We start from the raw sequence: 22,085 nt of genomic DNA, 5'->3' as shown, positions 1-22,085 counted from the left end.
AACAAATCTATATTTTCCTCTAGAAATTAAGTCTTTCTAATCCATAGAAAGAAACCTGTGTTTCAGGCAGCTGCTTTTCCTCCTAGCTCCAGTGGGAATGAATTTTTGGAGACCCTCCCTTCCTGCCAAGGATAAGGAGGCTAGTTTACATGATTATACTTAAAACTAAGTACAAGGCAGGAATTCTTTTATGAGCTACTGTAGGTCCTTTGCATCCCAAACCCAAGCCCCTGAATTTTTGCTCAAAATCAACTTGACAAACTACTTTTTATAACACCCTAGATAATAATACAACATGATGGAGACTTCACATTCTCATGTCCTCTCCTGACTCACCTCAGACAAGCCACAGAATTTCTATTTTTGTAGGTTCATTTTTAAAAGAAGCACCCTGCCTAGAGAAACATATATTCCATGAAGAACTCTTAAATTACATGATCTCTATTGAACAAAAACAAGCAGACCTAGGGAAGTTGCATATCTGATGGGACTGCAACTGTGGTTTCTGTGTCATTGCTGTAAAGTGACTCTGTTTTTTCCTTTGACTTTAGTTATTTCAAAAACTTTCGATACTGCTCCTATGCTCCCCATGTCCGAATATGTATGCCCTTGACTGACGGCATTTCTTCATTTGAGGACCTCTTGGCTAACAATATCCTCAGAATATGTGTCTGGGTTATAGCTTTCCTAACCTGCTTTGGAAATCTTTTTGTCATTGGCATGAGATCTTTCATTAAAGCTGAAAACACGACTCACGCTATGTCCATCAAAATCCTTTGTTGTAAGTATGTTTCCTCTCACATAGATCTGTGTGCTGTAAATTAGATATATACTGGCCTTCAACTAACGGCATTTGATTTAAATTATACCTGTCAGGCAATTTTTTAAAAGTATAATGGTGCTATTATTTTTGGCTGCTCTGTTCTTATATGAGTTTTCAGGAAGCTAGTACCTATTCCTGGGAGTTATGTCTTAGAAATAGGGTAATAGAGAGCTGAAGAGTCAAGGGATGAATTCTGGAGGACAGGTTGTGAGTTAGAAAACTAAATTTTGCCGAAACCGGTTTGGCTCAGTGGATAGAGCGTCGGCCTGCAGACTGAAAGGTCCCGGGTTCGATTCTGGTCAAGGGCATGTACCTTGGTTGTGGGCATATCCCCAGTAGGGGGTGTGCAAGAGGCAGCTGACCAATGATTCTCTCTCATCGATGTTTCTAACTCTCTATCCCTCTCTCTTCCTCTCTGTAAAAAATCAATGAAATATATATTTTTTAATTAAATTTTATTTAACCCTCAATTATTACAATAACACCCATTCTATTCAAGCCCATAAAATTATTCTTTTATTAACTATGTAAGTAATATTTGTTTGCTGTTTAAAAACTAGCCTCCCCACTTCCCCCGCCACCTTTTTAAAAAATTATAAAACTAAGACATAGCATGGTACTTAGAAATAATATACCTTTTGAAGTCCAGGCTTGTAGGTATTGTTGTAGGTGTTTATATTAGTTCATTTAATAGAGGATGAAAGAAGTAGACCTAATGAGAAAACTAAAACAAAAATGCTGGAAACTACCAACGTACCCTTTATCCATTCCTTAACAGGTGCAGACTGCCTGATGGGTGTTTATTTGTTCTTTGTTGGCTTTTCTGACCTAAAATACCGTGGGCAGTACCAGAAGTATGCATTGCTGTGGATGGAGAGTTTACAGTGCCGCCTCATGGGTGTCCTGGCCATGCTGTCCACTGAAGTCTCTGTCCTATTGCTGACATATCTGACTTTGGAGAAGTTCCTGGCCGTTGTCTTTCCCTTCAGTAACATTCATCCTGGAAAACGGCACACTTCACTCATCCTCATTGGCATCTGGATTGTGGGATTCTTAATAGCTGTGATTCCATTTTGGAATGATGATTATTTTGGAAACTTTTATGGAAAAAATGGAGTATGTTTCCCACTTTATGATGATCAAACTGAAGATAATGGAGGCAAAGGGTATTCTCTTGGAATTTTCCTAGGTAAATTATATTGTTCATTTTTTTAACAAATGTAATCTTGGTAGAAATACCACAAAGTTTAGCAAAGTTCAGCATATTTACTCATTTCAGAAAGCAAATGATTATAGACAAGACTCTGTCCCTTTTTAAAAATAAAGTTCTTACTGTATATTTACAGAAATTTAATTACAATTTTTTATTATAGAGATTTAGCATGAAAATCCATACTGTCAGGATCTCTAGGTGGCTTTTTTATTATCTGCCAGACGTTTGAGCTGAAGGAATTTTAGGTCACTTAGTTGTCCTCTCACCCAACCAAGTTACTTGAACTCATTTTGGTTTACAGTTTACCTATGAGTAAAATAATAATATCTCACAGGAGATTATCTGAGTGGCAATTCCAGAAAGGTTTGTTGCCATTAGGAAATACCATTCAAACATTAACAACATACTTCATAAAACTCTTCTTTTTTCAGTTTTTTCAGTCTTTCTCCCCCCCCCCCCACACTTTTTTTTTTTTTTAAAGAAGACCACATATTCTCTGTTAAAAATGAAAGAGAAGCTTGGTCCTATAAGGTTAAAAACCTTTTTATCATTTAATATATATCTCAATTGCTTAAAATTAAAGTCATTCCCAAGTCCTCTCTTTAGGGGAGTATTATAATTTCCATTTCCCCTTCTCATCTTTTCCTCCCATACAGTTGGTCAATAAGCTCTATTGTCCTCACATTTTCACAAATATTTTTAATCAAAATATGCCTCTGCTTTCCTTTCTTCCAGTCTCTCAATCCACTGCTACCACCTTCCTTTAAAAACCTTGTCACCTGAATCCTGAATTACATTAGCCCCTCCTAGTCTTTTGTACTCTGGGCCCTTTTATCCTATTCATGTGGCAAATACCACCGTTCCCCTCCCTGAGGACAGAGGGGACTGTATGTTCCTCTGCTCAGATATTTTCAATGAAATCTTGTTACTACCAAGGTCAAGTTTAAATTAGAACTTAAAGCCCACCACAGAGTGACCCTAGCCACTATTTCCAGGTCTTCTCCACCTATTCCTTGTTTTCTTCCTCTGAAAAGTAAAACACCTTATTTGCACCATTTTAATAATACTCCTCACATATTACCTTGTTTTATAGCTATTTTTCATGGCTATGTTCCTCCTAGGGTATTGTAAGATGTTCCTAGCATAGATGCACTTTATAATCACACACACACACACACACACACACACACACACACACACACACACACTATGTTATGTTACTTTGAGTTATATTATGTTACATTCACTGATCCAACATGAATTTATGAAGCAGTTTGGGTACTGGAGATACAACAAATTGGTCCTCACAGGCCTGCAGCCAGAAAGGAGAATGAAGACAAGTAAACACATCCTGCGTCACAGGCTGACAAATGCTTGAAGGAGGAATACAGCATGTTCTAGGAGCCCCAGATCTGGGTACCAGGGAAGGATTCCCACTGGAAATGAATCCAAACTGGGGCCCACAGAAGAAGGAAGTAGAGCAGAGATTGTGTTCAGGAAAAGACAGAGGCCTCAGAGCCCTAAAGCCATGGAATAGGCCCTGATGAAGGTTGAAAGATGTTCAGATTTTTATAGTTAAGGTGTGGGTCAACTAAAAGGATTTTAGTACTTGTGATATATTCTGTATTGATAAAAAGATAGCCTCTCTCTCTCTCTCTCTCTCTCTCTCTCTCTCTCTCTCTCTCTCTCTCTCTCTCTTTCTCTCTCTTTCGCACATTTCTCCCTAAAGAATATAAGAACATACAATTTTAAAAATTAATCTTACATTTTAGAATAACTTACATTTGGAGGAAAAGAGTTGCAAAGATAGGCCAGTTTCTCCCGCTGTTAATATCTCACTTTCTTTTGGTGCCTTCAGAACATAGTTAGATCCTTTCTGTAAGCCTATTTTCAAAATTTGTACTGGAAGACCATCGTTTTGTTTTTTAATTTATCTTTATTGTTGAAAGTAATACAGATGACCCCTCCCTCCCATTGGGAGGATCTTCTTTAACAGTTTTGTTTTGTTTTTTCAACTTTCTGGCAAGAGGCTTTAGATAAACCAATCTTTAAAAATTATCTTGTATGGCTTCATAGTGAGATCCCATTAAAAATGAAAAGTTTTGAACAAAACTAACAGAAGATTTTGAATGTATAGTGGTTTCCCCTAGATTCACCAGTCTTAGTTACAATCTAAGTCAGATGAACATTTTTAACAACTTTGATATTATGTGCAAAATTTATTTTTACCATAAGGTATAAGATAATTACTCCTAGGTTTTTTTAATTAAAAATTTTTCCTTTTAAAAAATATATGTTTTTATTTATTTCAGAGAGGAAGGGAGAGAAAGAGAGAGATAGAAATATCAATAATGAGAGATAATCATTGATTGGCTGCCTCCTGAATACCCCAAACTAGGGATCGAGCCCGCCACCCAGACATGTGCCCTGACCAGGAATTGAACCGTGACCTCCTATAGCAAGAACATAACAAAGTGACTACAAAGTCAGGCTTACATGATAATCTTCTAAACATATTTAACTCTAAAAGAGTAATTTACATAGTTGAATTTTTAATTTTTTCTTATTCCTTTTTTTCCCAAAAATAATCTATAAGGTTTTGAATTTTAGTTTAATGATTATAAACAATCTGAAAAATAAACAAAAATGGCATTTTTGTTCCATGTATTATTTTTAGTTAATGCCCCCCCCCAAAAAAAAACATGAGAAATAATGTTTTTGAAGCTAATATCTTCTTGATATTTCAAGTTTATCTTTTTCATATTTATAAAGTAAAAGAATCTAGTCATACTTATTTTTTGAGATGCATGTAATTACAGTAATTATAGTAATCCCTTAAGGCTTTGAATTTGCAGAGAACTAGGCACAAAAATAGTTCTTTTCTTCTTTACAAAACTAAAATTGACCTCATGATACCCAAATCTGAATTTCAGAAGTCTACAATTCTTCATAAATGGTTTATGTGTTTGAAATATATTTCTGATCTGGCAAACCTGATTCTTTTTGTTTATTCTAGCTTATAACCTTGAACTCAGGGTTTCAGGCCAGTACCACTGAGCTGATACAAGAGTGCCTCTTGTAGATTCAGGGAAAGAGGCACTGTATCTGACATCTCAGTAGCACAGCATTTCATTGCTGACAGCACTCCTGAGATATTAAGAGCTGTGCTTTTCCCAACAGGTGTGAACTTGCTGGCTTTTCTCATCATTGTCTTTTCCTATGGTATTATGTTCTGTTCCATTCATAAAACGACCTTGCAGACTTCGGAAGTGAGGAGTCACATTGGAAGAGAGGTGGCTGTTGCAAACCGTTTCTTCTTTATAGTGTTCTCTGATGCCATCTGCTGGATTCCTGTGTTTGTAATTAAAATTCTTTCCCTCTTCCGAGTGGAAATACCAGGTCAGTCCCTCTTCTTATTCCCAAGTACACTTTGCCTTCTTATGCCCTTTGTTTGATGAGGCCAGAATAGTGCTTTACAATTCTCCATAAATACCTACAACTTTAATACAAATAGTCATTATTCCCCTCAGTGCTTTATACTCAGTATTATACAAGAAAAGGTGGGCAGTGGTAGAAGAAAGAAAGGGGCGGGAGGGAGGGAGGGAGAGAGAGAGAGAGAGAGAGAGAGAGAGAGAGAGAGAGAGAGAGAGAGAGGAAGGAAGGAAGGAAGGAAGGAAGGAAGGAAGGAAGGAAGGAAGGAAGGAAGGAAGGAAGGAAGGAAGGAACTCTGTAGTGGTGCAATCTAAACAAGTATAATAAAAATCAGGAGAGAGAAAAACAGTCTTAGTATCTTGCTTCTACCTGAATGGAATAATAGTTCTTAACCAAGGGTACGTGTGAAAAATCAAAATATCTATGCCCAGGTTCTTCCCTGGGCTTCTGAATTCAGTCCACATGGGCTAAGGCCTTTACAGGGTGTTTTGGAAAAGGGCCTCTGTGATTCTGAGGCACACATCCAATTAAGAACCACAAGTCTATGTCGTGGTCCTGGCCAAACAGTCATCACACTGGGCTCCCTGGAGCCTTAGGTGTTCCATGGAAGATGCCTCATCCAGGAGGCCAGGTTTCCTGCTCACTGTCCTACTCACGGGAGGAAATAGCCTCCTCATTATTTAGGGTTATATTTGAAGCTTGTTCTGGGACCTAGAAATCATATCCAACTAGGTGCCACCCAGAGCTTTAACCTGACTTTCTGAAACAGCTTTGAGATTATATTCAACTCATTGTTTCAGCCTTTTGCAAATCTACATGGGGAGTTTATCCAGGGCAGGAATTATATCTTAATCATCTTGGCACACCAGTGCCAAACATGGGGTTGACATGCCAGAAGCCCTTGTAAAAGAGTGATGACTATTCAAGTAACAACTTATGTTCCTTTGGCTTGTGCAAAAAGTCCTGAGAGACCTTGTCAAATGCACAAAAAAAAAAAAAAAAAAAAAAAAAAAAGACACATGGCATCCACTGAATCCCCTCAACCAATAGTTTAGTCTCCCAGCAAGACTCTAGCCACAGAACATGTAGAAGTGAAGATCAGGACTGATTACTTGGGAACCCTTGCTGGGTGGCAAGAGCAAAAGCCATAAGAATATGTGTTTACTTAGGAGTCGGTTGTACACAGGAAGCAGAGCTAACTATTTACTGGTGACAGATGTGGACTTCAATGAACAGTCTCTGTATACTACAACTTCCCAAACCTTTCAATTGTTATGTCCTAACATTTCAAATTCAATAGAACTGAGATGTCCTTTGGCCTCCATTGCTCATGGAATAAAGTCCCAATGATGAGATTAGCATGAAAACTTTTCTTTCTCCTGACCCACCTTTCTATATTCTATGACCCAGGTTCATTAAAACTAGTGGACATTTTTTCTGAATTTTTATGTCTTGCCTTTGTTAAAGCTGTTCCTTCCATCCGGATCATACTTTCAACTATAGCCTATGAAACATCCTTCTTATCCTTCAAGGTTTAAGCCAAGCACTCTCTCTTCCATTGCATCATTCCAGACCTCTTCCAACCCACTGGCATCCAACTCCACTGCTGAACTATTCATTCAATTTTGTTTGCAATTAATTTATTAGCCTCAGACTAATTGTCTCATATCTGCATTATTTTTAATATATCCATGAGTAGGGATCATGTCTTACTTATCTTAACACAATATTTCCACTATATTAAAATATAATATTTTTAACTAATGCTCCTTCAACTAAAAATGCTCAGCTACTTCCAAGTTTCTCCTCACAAAGAACTTTTGGTGGAATTTTTCCCTAGTATAGTGTACTAGCATTTGTAAGGCTTCACACAAGAGGAATTCGTTAAGTTTAGATATGTACTGGTTTTTGTTCTTCAAATTGTCAGACTCCTTCTGAATAGGATAGCCAGAATATAAGGGCAATAAAGTCTCCAGAACTGAGGTTAAGACCAAAATCCAATCTGACCTTGGACCAGAAGTTTCCTGAACACTGATTAAGAATTATTCTCACTTTCTTATTTTTCTATAAAGAAAGACAATAAAAGAAAGAAAAATATGTTATGTATGAACTGATAGTTTATGAAGTATTTTTACATGGTAGATCCTCTAATTTATGGCTCCTACCCCCTTCCAATAAAGAGATTTTCAGTATAGTGAGAGAAAACTTAACTGAATGAGGTAGCTTGCTCAAAAATAGCAAGGTATACAAAATTTTATGAATACACTATGAAAAACTTGTTTCTCACACTTTGTTTCCTTATCCAGGCACAATCACTTCCTGGGTAGTCATTTTTTTCCTGCCAGTGAACAGTGCTTTGAACCCAATCCTTTACACACTCACAACCAGCTTCTTCAAGGACAAGTTGAAACAGCTGCTACACAGGCATCGAAGAAAATCGATTTTTCAAACTAAAAATAAAAGTTTGTCTACATCCATTGTATGGACAGATGACTCCTCTTCCCTTAAACTTGGGGTCTTGAACAAAATAACTTTTGGGGACAGTATAACAAAACCAATGTCCTAGTAATGGTTGGGGACCACTGGACTTCCAATGGACTACCTATTAAAAAGTGCTGCATTTGGAAGATGACTCTGCAATGCTTTTCATCTTTACCAACAGCAAACCTTCCTCCATGGAGAATACAGCAGAACGACTTCTGGTGCAGTGGTCCAATGGCAGCCATACTATTATTTACCGGCTGTGGTAAGAATTGTACCTAAGGTTTTCACTCACCCTTACCCTCCTGAAGTGAGACATGAATCCATATACAAAAAATTGATATGCAATTGATCTCCACCTAGTTAATACTACCAAGCTACCAGTTAATGCCCACATGTTAGCACTGCATGGTCTGCTTTTAAATTGAGTTGCACTATCCATAAAATAAAGACATTGACATATCTAATTCCAGTGTGGCCAGAGTGACATACTGTAAGTCTAACATCTCTTTCATTGCTTCTTCAGTGAAATCATCAGTATCCCACTAAATTGATAGGAAAGGATTTCTGAGATGGTCACTCACCTCACGTTCTGCCCTATGCAGGTCAGTGGAGTAACATCTTTGAAAAAAACACCTTCATACAAAGTTACCATGTGGAACTTTGACCAGAGAGGCACACCAACAAAGCTTAGCAACTTTCACTATCTTGGCTTTTATTTCATGTAAGAAGTGCTGAGATCTCAAACAAGGCATTTTTCTTAATGGAAAATTGAGTGCTTCAACCACCCAAAACTACATTTTAATATTGTTTAAGTATACTTTCTTTACAGAACTATCTCCAATGATAGCAAGTTCTGACTTCATAGAATACAGGTATAGCAATATTAAAGGAGATTTGAGAATAATGGTTTGCTAGGACCATTTGCTCATTCAGGTAAATTCCCATAATTTTTAATAAAAAGGCCAATAATTTTGGATTTGTCTTTTGAAAATGAAAAGTACTTGTGAAGGCCTAAATATGTTTTTATACTGAAAGTTTGTATGTGAAAAAAAATCAGGTAAATAAATTATATTTCTTATTTGTCCATGTATTATTTTAAATTTAACAAAGACCATAGAGATTACCCATGTTTCTCTTGATAGAGAATAGAGTTATGCGACAGCACTACAGAAATAAGACACACAACATTTTTCTTTCTCTTCCTCCTTTTTACAAAGCATGTGGCAACAACTTAATTTCTTCACTGTTCAATTCATTCAGAGTTCCTTTCATGAGGTGAAATGTAAATAGCTGACTGAGAACACCAGTATTTTAGGTTAAACAAGAGGCCCAGTGCATGAATTCATGCACCAGTGGGGTTCCTCAGCCTGGCCTGCAGGATTGGGCCAAACCGGCTCTCCAACATCCCCCAAGGGGTCCCAGATTGGGAGAGGTTGCAGACCAGGCCAAGGGACCCCAATGGTGCATTATCAGAGCCCGGGAGGGACCATATGAGGGAGGACTCCAGGGTATGCCCAGCCCATCTAGCTCAGTCCAGATCAGCTGGACCCAACAGCAAGTTACTTAATAATTATAACATCTGCCTCCTGGTGGTCAGTGCATGTCATAGCAACTTGGAACATCTGCCCCCTGGTGGTCAGTGCATGTCATAGCAACTGGTCAAATGGTCAACTGTCTGCCCCCTGGTGGTCAGTGCACATGATAGCAAGCAGTTGAGCAGTCTTATCATATCATTAGCATATTATGCTTTGATTGGTTTAATGGATGACTGGACACTTAGCATATTAGGCTTTTATTATATAGGACTAGTGGCTTGTGCATAAAATTCATGCATGGGGGTAGGTACCTTAGCCTGGCCTGCACCTTCTCCAATCTGGGATCCCTCTCAGAATCCAGAACCACTTGCTCCTAAGCACTCACCTGCCTGCCTGATGCCCCTAACTTCTTTCTCCTCCTGGCCTGATCCCCCTAACTGCCTAACTGCTCTTCTTGCTGGCCAGATCCCACTAATTGCAAATCTGCTCTCCCCTCCTGGCCTAAACTCCCTAATTGCCTATGTATTCTCCCTTCCTCTCCATGCCTTCAGACCCTAGTGCAGGAGGGCTGAGAGCTCTCCACCTAGGTCCCGCCCCTGTCCTGACTCCCTCCTCTGGGATGGGTGGTGCTGTGGGCCTGCACATGGTTCCACCAGAGGGGCCACCCCTTGTGGCAGCCCCATGTCCCAGTGGCACAAGTCCCTGCCCCCATCCCTTTCTACCAGCTCCTGTATGCATGCAGCCTGGTTGTGACACCATTAGAACCAGTAAAAATTAGCATATTACTTCTTTATTATATAGACTAAAGGCCCAGTGCACAAAATTCGTGCATGGGAGGGAGGGGTCCTTCAGCCCAGCCTGCACCCTCTCTAAACCAGGACCACTTGCTCCTAACTGCTCACCTGCCTGCCTGCCTGATTGCCTCTAACTATACTCCCCTGTTGGCCTGGTTGCCCCTTACCACTGCTGCCTTGGTCCCCACCACCTTAGCTTTGTGTGGAAGGACATCCCTCTAGATGCTGTCCAGTTAATTAGCATATTACCCTTTTATTAGTAAAGATTATACAACATAAGCTTTAAGGTAGATTTGCATTAATAGAAATGAAGAGACATTTCATTAAAAAATGTATATTGGTTTGACTCAAATCCACTTGTTCATGATAAAAATCAAGTCTTTAAGAATAGGATTGCTTACCCTAGCTGGTTTGGCTCAGTGGCTAGAGCTTCTGCCTGAGGACTGATGGGTTCCAGGTTCAATTCTCGTCAAGGGAACATGCCTGGGTTGTGGGCTCAATCCCCAGTAGGGCAAGTGTAGGAGGCAGCCGATCAATGATTCTCTATCATTGATGTTTGTATCTCTCCTCTTCTCCCTTCCTCTCTGAAATCAATAAAAATATATTTAAAAAAAATAAAAGAATAAGATTTCTTTGCCATCAAAGCCGAGTAAAGCGTGTCATTTGTTGTCCTTGATGAAGTCTGAGCAGCTCAGTTGCTAAGCAACTTCGCTGGGTTCTTATCAAATAAAATCCATGGAGAAGCAACTAAGCCCACCATGCATTTAGGCTATAAAGACCAAACGTTTAGAAGGACAGAATATCTCTGGGGTAGGAGACAGTGAAGGTCAGTGGCTGGGAGGCAGGGAAGATGAAGGAATGCCCAGTGCCTGGGAAGTACCAAAAGGTCTGGGATATGCAAATCTGCTGGGGTGGGGTCAGACCCTGCGCTCTGAGAGGTCAGGTCCAGAGGGAGGGCAGGGGTGCAGTTCCAGGGAGTCCCCTTCCTGCGAGGCTCCTCCTCCTCCCCTTAACCCCTAGCCTGTCCATTTGGATGAAGTGGGTGGGAAGCAGGTATGCAATGCCTGGGCAGATGCCCCTCAGTCCCAGATCTCTCCTGGGTGGGGGAGGGGTTGCTTGTATTGGTTTATTTGATTTTCTTACACATTGAAGGGGGTGGCAGGGGAGTGTCTACCAGACACTGTTTCCTTCTGCTTGCTCGCCAGAGCTGTCCCGCATGATGCCTATTCCCTTTCTTTCCTGCAGTCCCAAGCTAATGTGCATGAGATTGATAAGGATGAAAACGAGCCCCCATTGTATTGCGTGGATATTGCACTCCACAGGAACCTGCCAGAGCCAGGCCACAGGCTTCTCAGCACTGGCTCTGCTCAGTCAGCTGCTGAATTTACTTAAAGGATGAAGAATAATTTGTAAATGATACTAAAGTGTGTACAATTAGGTCGAAGCATTATGCAATTGTTTCCTATTAATTTGTATGGTTGAGGGTCCTGAGTGTTTGAGGATGTCAGCTCTCACAGAGCATAGTGATTTTAACCAAAGTCTCCAGTGACTCTTTCGGCCAGGTGGCCTCTGGGCTGGGCAGCACTGCAGGCCAGTCTGACCAGTTGTGACTATTAAGCACCTGACTGGTCATGATTAATTAGCATATAAGGGCTAATTAGCATATCCCTCTTTTATTATATTGGACTAGATGCCCCTTGCAAGAAGATTCCTGCAATAGGGCTTCCTGCAGTGGTCTCTACTGTCCCGCCTGCTTTCCTTCCTTCTCCCTGCCCACCTGCTTCCCTCCCTTTTCTGCTGCCCTGCTTGCTTGATTCTCCGCAGCTTCCCTCCTTTCTGCAGGTTTGGCTTCAGTCTTCACTCTGGCCTCAATATGCAAATTAACCACCATCTTGGTTGTGTTAATTTGCATACTCACCCTAATTGGTTGGTGGGCTTGTGGGTGTAGTGAAGGCATGGTCAATTTGCATGTTTCTCTCTTATTAGAGAGAATGGGATGCCTTTCCTTCAGTAGCATAAAGGAAAGGAGTTATGTCACAGCTGTCCTGGTAATTTACTTGTTACTACTTAATATTGCCTAAACACATCATGTGAATTCCCTTTTGATCAAGTGAGATATTTCTTACGACACTGAGATCTTCTCCTTAGGAGTCTACAAATAATGTTACCTCCTGTTGACTAAATTTTCCTATGGTTTTAAACTTAATGTGTCCATGATCTCTTCTCTTTAAAAAACAATGTCTAGGATTAGTCACTTCCCAATGTGTTTTCTCTGTTCAAAGACACTTTATTAAATGCTCTTTGCCAATCCTTGATCATCATAAGATTTATTCCCTAATACATATCCCCCAAATCAGGGTGCACAAGTAAGAAATAGACTCCAGACATAGACTATTTCAATCTTAGAACAAATGAGTGTCTCCATTCTTGAAGAGTACCAAGCATATGAACCAAGACTTAGACACAATGTCTGAGCTCTCACTGTGGAGCAGAGGACATGAGGAGAAGTACAAGGTCACATGTGTCAGGGAAATGGGCAGCATGTGTCACAGAAAAATGGAAGCTATATGCTAGTCAGCAGCATGTCAAGAAATGGGATAAGACTGAATTCTAATAGCTTAGCGATTTTCAATCAGTTGGCTGATATTCTGTTTATGAAAGATAGAAGATGAATATTTAATAATGATAATATTTATTTCTGCACCAGGGAAATGAAATTAGACTATTATCCTTTTAAATTGATTTTGACTAAGAAATCTTGAAATCCTCTAGAAATATTTTCAAAAGTCCTGGAATCTGATTGAGATCTGTTACTCAAAGGTAATTTTTCCACCTGTCAATATTGGAGAAATAAATTATAAATGAAGAAATAGAAAACAAGGTCAAGTGACAGCATTACAGATATCTGAGAATGGGGACCTCCTGCTGTTTGAACAGCTTAGCTGTGACAAATGGTGATACCTCTTACTGCTAGTAGTAGAGAAAACTCATAACTATTTTGAGTTATAAACTTATAACTTTTCCTCTCTACTTTTCTTCTTTCAAACTTTTTGCTAACATTTCTTGCCCCTTTTCTTTTGATCTGTACACACACACACACACTCTAAATCTGCTTCTTGGCTTCCTCATTTCTGTCCTCTATCTTTCTGTTGCGTGTTCTCCCTCTTTCTGTCTCTTTGTCCCTCTGAATTTCTCTCTGTCTCTTTCTCTCTGTCTCTGTCTTGTATCTCCCTGTATAGTCAGTGTTTGGAAAGTGGTTGTAAGACCACAGATTGAGGCCAAGATGGATTCTTCTGCTCAGTACATCAGGAAGCAGACTGATTGATTACGTTTTATCTTATGCTCTCAGCTGACTGTGAGTGGCCTAAATCGATAAGGGTCTAACTGTCTGACTACCATCATATAACAACAGAATAATAATAGAAACACCTTACATCTGAACAGTGCTTTACAGTCTGCCAAAGGCTTTCACAAAGCTTTTATTTTGCTGGAGGTCAAGCATTATTTTTTCACAAGTGCATGCTTTTACATGTATACACACATAAATACCTTACAATGTTAGAATTAATATATTTGGAAGCCTCACCTACATAGGTCATTACTAAGTTAAAAAAAATAAACAATATTTTTAAAGACCTTTAAGGGACTAAAACAAAACAATTGTCACTGATTCATAAATTAGAGCTCAGAAGTGGAATGGTATATATAAGAAAACATATATAAAAGCACATAAGAAAGCACAGAGAATCTCATATGTCATTCATTCATTCACAAATATTTTATTGTGTTAGACAATATTCTGGTATGTCAGATTCAATAAAAAAAAATTAGTATTAAACACGTGGACAAAAAAAAAAACAACATAGTGCCTATCTTAATGGAACTTAGATTCTTGGTGGGTGGGGTGTATGGGGGGGGAAAACAATCAAGGAAATGAGCAAACCTATACTGTACTTCAAGGTGAGAAGTTGTATGAAGAAGAAATAAATTAGGAAGTGGGTGAGTTATTGTCTGAGCAGGGGCAGTATCAATGGACATCTCATTAAGAGGTGGCATTTGAGTAAAATATTCTGATGCCATTTCTCCTTCATTTACTTAGCTTTAAAGTGAAAAAATAATAGCTACCTTACAAAATTACTGAAAGCTTTAATTGAACAAATATATATATTTCAAAACAGACTGACATTAATTAATTACTCAACAAACAGTAGATATATATTTTAATCTCCTAAATTTCACTAATCACAAAAATCTTTATATATTCAGAACCCATTTTCCTATAATTCACATATAATTTTAGCAAGATTTGTTTTCTTATTTTTAAACTTGGAGATGGTAAAAAGTATGAGTGTGTATTAATATGTGTATGTGGCTTGGAAATCCACATGTTACTTGAATCCTCCCATAACCACATAAAAATTACACTAAAATGCAGAACAACCATCATTCAGAACTGCCTGAAATCTGGCTGAATGGACCTACTACTAGAGAATTAAAAAAGAAAGTACAGTTAGACTGGTAAGAGTGGTGAAGGCATGGAAACACCCACCTCCACCACCGCTTCCACTGCCACTGTCAGGTACCATATCTGAGTCTCTATCAACTTGTCCCTCACTGTGAGACCCACCCTGGTGATTCCTTGTGACCCTATCCCACTCAATTTCAAGCCCCACCCAAGTTATTTGCAATGGCTTTTCCATAGGAATGGCCTGTCCTGGCTCAGGCTTTTCTAAAATCCCTCAAATAAGTACAGCTATACTCAGCATGCTCCAATACCTCTAGTCCCTGGCCTGGCACTAACAGCAGCCTGCCCTGTTCACAGTTTGGCCTCTCCTGCACACCTCTAAATCCAACACAAGAAGCAGCCATCTGCAGATTGCTCTGTAGCTTGTGCTGGGTGGCCCTAGGCAGTGGCACAGGCAGTGTCTGAATTTGCACCACCTGGGAGGTCCCAGAGCAAGTGCACCTGAAAGACAGCTTCAGGCCAAGCCAGATTACAACTGTACATATCCATGAGTGACACACCCATGGGGCAGACTCTGTGAGCACCAAAGCCCCACTGTAGCAAGTCTTGCCCTAGAGGGTTATCTCCTGCACAGCAGCTCTTTCACTATAGTCACAGCTGGACCTCACAGCCAGTTGGCCTGGGGCTAATTCCTCCCACTGATGCCAACAGCAATCAAGGCTCAATTACAAGACAATGCACACAGCCCACACAAGGGTGTACCTAGAGTGCCCAGCTCAGGTAATTGGGAAGCTGAGCCCTGGGTACTACAGGACACCTACTACAAAAGGCCACTCTCCCAATTCCAGGAGATATAGCAGCTGTACCCAATACATAGAAACAAACTCAGGGAAGCAGCCAAAATGGGGAGAAAAAGAAACATGTCACAAATGAAAGAACAAAAAAAATCTCCAGAGGGGAACTAAATGAAAGGGAAGCAAGAAAACTACTAGATACAGAGTTTAAAACAATGGTTGTAAGGATGCTCAAAGAACTTGAGATCTTCAAGGAACTTAGTGAGAATTTCAAGGATTTTAGTGAGAATGTCAAAGACATAAAAAGGGATCACTTAGCAATGAAGGATACACAAACTAAAATGAAGAATAATTTACAGAAAATCAGTAGAATAGAGGATGTCAAGAATCAAATCAGTGATTTGGAAAAAGAGGAAGCAAAAAACACCCAATCAGAAGAGTAAAAGAAAAAAAAAATACTCAAAATGGATAAAGGACTTAAACATAAGACAGGAAACCATAAAAATACTAGAGGAATCCACTGGCAGCAAAATCTCAGACATATGCCGAAGCATTTTCTTTACTGATACTGCTCCTAGGGCAGTGGTCAGCAAACTCATTATTCAACAGAGCCAAATATCAACAGTACAACGATTGAAATTTCTTTTGAGAGCCAAATTTTTAAAACTTAAACTTCTTCTAATGCCACTTCTTCAAAATAGACTTGCCCGGGCCATGGTATTTTGTGGAAGAGGCATTCTCAAAGGGCCAAAGAGCCGCATGTGGCTCATGAGCCGCAGTTTGCCGACCACAGTCCTAGGGCAATGGAAACTAAATAAAAAGTAAACAAATGGGACTACATCAAAATAAAACGCTTTTTCACAGCAAAAGAAACCATCAACAAAACAACAAGAAAGCCCACTGCATGGGAGAACATATTTGCCAATGTTATCACCGAAAAGGGCTTCAACATTTACAGGGAACTCATACAACTTAACAAAAGGAAGAAAAACAACCCAATCAAAAATGGGTAATGGACCTAAATAGATACTTTTCGAAAGAAGACATAAGGAAGGCCAAGATGCATATGAAAACATGTTCAATGTCACTAATCATCCAAGAGATGCAAATCAAAATGAATGAGGTACCATCTCACACCTGTCAGAATGGCTATCAACAAACCACAAGTGCTGGCCAGGATGCAGAAAGAAAGGAACCTTCATGCACTCCTGCTGGGAATGCAGACTGATGCAGCCACTGTGGAGAACAGAATGGAGTTTCCTCAAAAAACTAAAAATGGAACTCCCATTTGACCTAGTGATCCTACTTCTAGGACTATATCCCAAGAAACTAAAAACACCATTTAGAAAAGATATTTGCACCCTTATGTACATAGTAGCACAATTTACAATAGCCAAAATTTGGAAATAGCCTAAGTGCTCATCAGCAAATGAGTGAATTAAAAAAAAAAAAAAATGTGAGACATCTACACAATGGAATACTATGCTGCAATAAAAAAGAAGGGGCTCTTGTCAAAATTGGTTTGGTTCAGTGGATAGAGCGTCAGCCTGCAGACTGAAAGGTCCTAGGTTCAATTCCAGTCAAGGGCATATACCTTGGTTGCAGGCACATCCCCAGTAGTGGGTGTGCAGGAGGCAGCTGATTGATGATTCTCTCTTATCAATGTTTCTAACTCTATATCCCTCTCTCTTCCTCTCTGTGAAAAATCAATAAGATAGAGAATCTTTAAAGCAGAGAATCTTAAATCTCTCTCTCTCTCTCTCTCTCTCTCTCTCTCTCTCTCTCTCTCTCTATATATATATATATATATATATATATATATATATATATATATATATATATAATAAGGAGCTCTTACCATTTGCAACAACATGGATGAAACTGGAGAGCTTATGCTAAGTGAAATAAGCCAGTCAGAGAAAGATAAATATCACATGATATCACTCATTTATGGAATATAATGAACAGCATAAACTGATGAACAAAAATATATCCAGAGACAGAGAAACATTGATCAGACCTCAGAGAGAAGATAGGGGAGGGTGGGGGAAGGGGGCGAGATCAACCAAAGGACTTGTATGCATGCATGTAAGCCTAACCAATGGACACAGACAACAAGGGGGGTGAGGGTATGAGTGGGAAGGGGTAGGGGAGGTAATGGGGGAATAAAGACACATATGTAACACCTTAATCAATAAAGAAATTTTTAAAAATATTTTAAAGATGAGTAAAAAGAAAAAAAGAATAAAAAAATATGAAGCCTCTAGTATAACTTCAAGTGTACCAATATTTGCATCATAGAGGTGCCAGAAGAAGAGAAAGAACAAGATATTGAAAATCTATTTGATGAAATAATGACAGAAAACTTCCTCTACCTGGTAAAAGAAATAGGTTTATAAGTCCAAAGATCACAAAAAGTCCCAAACAAGAAGAACTCTAAGAGGCACACACCAAAACTCATAATAATTAAATGCCAAGTGTTAAAGACAGAGAATCATAAAAGCAGCAAGAGAAAAGCATTAAGTTACTTACAAGTGAGTGCCCTGATTTCTCAGCAGAAACTTTGAAGACCAGAAGGGAATGGAAAGAAATATTGAAAGTAATGAATAGCAAGAACCTACAACCAAGATTACTCTACCCAGAAAAGCTATAATTTATAATTGAAGGTCAGATAAAGAGCTTCATAGACAATATAAAGCTAAAGGAATTCATCACCACCAAACCAGTATCCTATATAATAAAAGGCTAATATGCAAACCTACTGAACGGCAGAATAACTGGTCACTATGATGTACACTGACCTCCAGTGGGCAGATGCTCAATGCAGGAGCTGCCTCCTGCTGGTCAGTGTGCTCCCACAGGGGGAGTGCTGCTCAGCCAGAAGCCCTGAGTCAGGCTCATAGCTGGTGAGTGCAGCGGTAGTGGCAGGAGCCTCTTCTGTCTCCACGGAACAGGCCTAAGCCTTAGCATCAGCTGAGAATTTTATACAAATGCAAGATCTCAGGCCACACCTTAGACCTAATGAGGAATAACTTGCATTTTCACAATTTCCCACTTGATTGAAACAGACACACTAGGTCTGCAAAGCACTGCTCAAGGGCACACTGATAGGATCAGGGTTCATGCCCTTGGCAGTGGACTTAGGATGAACACAAAATCTTTCTTTGTGACTCCTCTTTAATATCTGTGTCAGTCTTAGCCATTTCTTATGGAATATAGACAAGCAAAGTTAAGACTATGATGGTGAGATTTGCAGAATGTGGACAAGAGTTTTCTATTAACATTTGGCCAATATTAGCCATCATTCTCTAAAACTTCTAATAAGGTTAAGGCCACTACAAACTTTTTTTTTTTTTTTTTAAGCTAAGCAGAATGAGTCACAACCCCACCTCCTACTTATTCTCTGTGGTGGCTACAGACAGATGTGTCACCTACCCACAAGACTCTTAAGAGAGGACTTGTTGGCCTAGCTCTGTGAGTATTCAGCAGCCTTCAGCTGTTAGCCCCTTCAAAGATCACCTCATTTCTAGAGTCACTAGACCAAGTTGGCTGGCATCCAGTAACTGGTTGAAATTCGGGTCTAGCCATTTCAGTCCAGTGCAGATCAATGTACATCTCTGACCCAGACTTCCTCATGGTATCAGCCCAAGCTGCTGATCCTGCATTCCAGCTTACTTCTCCCTGTGCTAAATCTGCTTCTTCCCTCTCCCTTCCAAGGATGTTCATCCCAAGGGTTCTCTTAATAAACTTCCTGAATACTAAACTCTATCTCAGAGTTGTTTTCCTGGAGATACTGACCTATTACATACCACGAAGGAAATATGAGGTTGCTAGACCATTAGGTAGAAATGGAACGTAAATCACACACTGATCATCAGGAGATATTGTTCAAGGTCAGATCAGCCACAGAGAGGCTGTATGATCTTAAATAAGTCTCCTACTATCTTTAAATTTCAAATGTTTTAAGACAAAAATAATTCCCACTCACCTGTCTCAAAGGGTTATTATCATGAATACTTAATGAGATAACATGTGCCTCAGGAAAACAAACTACAGGGTATCATCAGATAATTTATTATTAGTCAATAGATTTTGGAGTTGTTTTTCCTTTGCCTATTGCTAAGGTCCATCTTATTCAGCATTAAACTATTTATAATAGGTAACTCTAGAAAAAATTTTCTCTGGGTTATTCTCACACATGGTTGAACCAACTCTTTAAAACTTATGAAGAGATGCCAAATATCAATGCCTCTGAGAAAATGTCAAAACACTGCACATTTTATAGCAAAGATTTCTAATTAAATAATTTGAGTACACACCCAGGCCCTAGGCTACATGAAAATCTGTAGTTGGGGCATAAGTGAACTAAGACATAGTATTTCAAGGTAAATACTTAGGGATGGATCTAAAGGAGAGATGTGGGTCCCAAGTCCTTTTAATGTATAGGAATTCATAGTTCTTATGAGTCTATAAAACCATAGTTTCCATGATTTTATGGGAAGGGTGGTATATGGCTAACGTTTCAGCGCATCTTGCTATAGAATTTTGTAAGTTACTCTTTATTTTTCTTTTTGCTTATGAAGTTTCTTCATAATAATGAGAAGTCTCATCTGAAAGTTAGTAGATGAATTGAAAATCAGAAGCATGATGGACATTATGACTTTCAATGGAAGGAAAGACAATTCAGAGGTTGGACAAAGTGAAATGGTAGCAACTCTTCAGTGAAAAGTGTCAGTGGAAGACTCTCTTACCAAGAAGTAATGCCTACTGCCTCTGACCCACGTATCATACCCTAGGCCAATATGACAAAGGTACCCAGTGAACTGGGTCCAAGACTGGGTTGTTTCATTGTAAACATTTCATCTATCTATTATCTATCTATCTATCTATCTATCTATCTATCTATCTATCTATCTGCACCATCCCCTGGTGGTCAGAGAACGTAGGAGCTATATCTAGCTCTCTTTTCTTACCAGCAAATTGCTATAAAATAAAAATTTGGGGAAAGAATGAGGGCTTTAGCCTTTCTACCAATCTTCAGAGAGTTTTCAGTTTCTCGTTTTGATTCACTAAAAAACAAATTATTAATTAAAAGTTAATCCTCTTTCCCTTTGTGAAAGGCAGTGGTCTTTCTTTTAGGTCCTTTCAGCATTAATAGGAACAAAACATGTTCTATTCACAAATCCACTGCTGAAAATCCAGCCAACAATGGTAAACAAATTACCCTTTATTTTCCCCCAAAATACTAATAAATGATTAATAAAGAAGGCGAGGGAAAGTTTGACAGTAAATAGAATAAGGCTTAGGCTAAACTTAAAGGAAAAATTAAAAAGCAAAGTTGGTTTGAGTATCTCTTCTCTTCCCCTCTCTGATTATCTGGGGGTTTTTTCCTTAGAATCCACCAACCTTTGTAAATGTGTTGTTTTCCCTTTGCAGTCCCTTGGCCACTCAAATTCCTCATCTTAACTTGGTCATCCTTGACTCAATATCTTTATTTTATCTCATAAAGCATGTACTCCTCCCCCATTCACTACCCAAGAGTAGGTGGATTCTCGTGCCTTAAGTTTGTAAGAACTAACTAACAAATCTAGATGGATGTGGATGAGCTCCTCCCAAATGACATGTAATATATGTATGTTAATAATATAACCCCCTAAAGACAAATGATCCATGGGAACCATTATTACCTCTGGTGATTCTACTGGTGGAGATTTCAGATTTGACAGCTAAAAAAGGCCAGACTGCAGCTGGCTAGGGAACTGTACATAATTGTATCCAAAATAACCACCTTCACCCCAATCTGAGGAGATGCCTCTCAACCCCAATTTTTTTTTATGTAGATACTCTCTACCTGTTTGTTTCTTTACTTTGAAGTTCAGGGAACTTTGGTACTATCTTACCCAAAGCCTTATTTATTTCTTTAATTTCCTTTAGTCTGGCAGTAGCTTAGGCTTTAGAACAAAGAATTTTAGTGTCTGTGAATCATCATGTCCTCTGATCTGGTAGTTCTGAAGGATAAACAGGTCCAAATGAGAAAATTAAAGGAATCATACTCTATGCCAGGGAACAATTATGTATTAAAGTATTGAGTACCACCAAAAAGTTAAGTAGTAAGTGTAAGCACCCAAATATACTCACAGTATTTTAAAATATTATGAAGTTTTAAATATATATATACACATACATATACTATATATATTGCATATACTGTATATTTCCTATATAATAAAAGGCGGATATGCAAATTGTCCCCTCAGGAGTTCGACTGACTGGGAGTTTGACTGCTCACTCTGACGTTCCCTGACCACCAGGGGATGGTGCATAACCAAGGAAGGCCCCAGCCGGCAGCTGACAGCCAGGGAAAAGAAGGTCTCAATTGGCCCTGGTTGCCAGCCAGGCCTATATATATACTACAGGCCCAGTGCATGAAATTTGTGCACTCTAGAGTGGAGTCCCTCAGCCTGTATTACAAGAGGGCATAGGGTCCCTACTGGTGCACGATCAGGGCCAGGGAGGGACGTGGGAGGGCTCCAGGGCATATCCAT

At 39.2% G+C, this 22,085-nt stretch overlaps 1 protein-coding gene across 1 annotated transcript in view; it reads left to right on the top strand.

Annotated features, from left to right (window-relative positions):
* RXFP2 (relaxin family peptide receptor 2) overlaps positions 1–8,335 on the top strand; it is a gene marked incomplete at its 5' end in the record, with an annotated part of 63,683 nt that extends 55,348 nt beyond the window's left edge. The window contains 4 exons of the mRNA XM_084878575.1: positions 552–781; positions 1,602–2,012; positions 5,217–5,435; positions 7,775–8,335. Of these exons, the coding sequence (XP_084734701.1) occupies positions 552–781; positions 1,602–2,012; positions 5,217–5,435; positions 7,775–8,034 (1,120 nt within the window). The 3' untranslated portion in view covers positions 8,035–8,335. The remainder of the gene's footprint in view (positions 1–551; positions 782–1,601; positions 2,013–5,216; positions 5,436–7,774) is intronic.
* Between the last annotated feature and the right edge of the window lie 13,750 nt (positions 8,336–22,085).

The sequence above is a fragment of the Pipistrellus hanaki genome, assembly GCF_964339955.1.
Source record: "Pipistrellus hanaki genome assembly, chromosome: 3".
In the NCBI taxonomy this organism is placed as follows: domain Eukaryota; kingdom Metazoa; phylum Chordata; class Mammalia; order Chiroptera; family Vespertilionidae; genus Pipistrellus; species Pipistrellus hanaki.
Note: the sequence above shows the minus strand (reverse complement) of the source record. Positions and strands in the feature narration are given on the sequence as shown.